The sequence below is a fragment of the Octodon degus genome, unplaced genomic scaffold, assembly GCF_000260255.1.
Source record: "Octodon degus isolate 3935 unplaced genomic scaffold, OctDeg1.0 scaffold00052, whole genome shotgun sequence".
NCBI classification, from domain to species: domain Eukaryota; kingdom Metazoa; phylum Chordata; class Mammalia; order Rodentia; family Octodontidae; genus Octodon; species Octodon degus.
Genome location: NW_004524628.1, coordinates 4,245,856 through 4,246,537, shown reverse-complemented (window position 1 = coordinate 4,246,537; position 682 = coordinate 4,245,856). Strand labels below are relative to the sequence as shown.

General features: G+C 72.1%; 1 protein-coding gene across 1 annotated transcript in view; it reads right to left on the bottom strand.

Moving 5' to 3' along the window:
* Cnnm3 (cyclin and CBS domain divalent metal cation transport mediator 3) overlaps positions 1 to 370 on the bottom strand; it is a 14,705-nt gene extending 14,335 nt beyond the window's left edge. Inside the window, exon 1 of the mRNA XM_004633244.3 lies at positions 6 to 370. Coding sequence (XP_004633301.1) covers positions 6 to 349 — 344 coding nt within the window. The 5' untranslated portion in view covers positions 350 to 370. The remainder of the gene's footprint in view (positions 1 to 5) is intronic.
* Between the last annotated feature and the right edge of the window lie 312 nt (positions 371 to 682).

Genomic DNA, 682 nt, shown 5'->3' with positions numbered 1-682 from the left:
CCGCCCCCAGGCCCAGCGCCCAGGGCGGCACCGCCTCCTCCGCCGCTGCAGCCGCGCCTCCCGGCTCCAAGCACAGCAGCGCGCGCCACTCGCCCGTGGGCGCCGCGGCCCGCCCTCCCTTGGGGCATCCTGCGCCCTCGGGGGCCACCCAAGTCCAGGAGCTGTTGGCGAAGCCCGAGCTGAAGAGGCGCAGGCACAAAGTGGCCTCCGACGTGAGCAACCCAGCGCCCTCTGCTCCGTCCTCCTCCAGGCACAAGCCCAGCACTCGTGGCCCCAGCACCGCCTGCCCCGCGGCGTTCCCTAGGCAGAGTGCAGCGAGCACCCAGCCCAGCCGACCCACCGCCGCCATCGCCCGCTGCCCCCTCTCCGCCTCCCGCGCAACCTACCCCGCTCGCCCGCGCCGCCGCCTCCCTGGCCAACCGTTGTCGTCCTCTGTGCGCGCTCGACCAATAGGCAGTGGGAAGGGGCGGGGCCTGGGGTGTACTAGGCTGCGCCGGGGAGTAAACAAGCGGGGCGGGGGCGTGGGGCTTTCGGCTGGGCAGTCAGCGGCTATGGAAGATCGGCGTCCCGCGCCCCGAAAGTGGTGCATGGAGGTATAGGAGCATGGGAAGACTGCTGGCTTCGTGGGAAAGGACCACGGGAACCGGAGCGGTTTTGGCCCACTGACGTGCAGCGCCAAGAG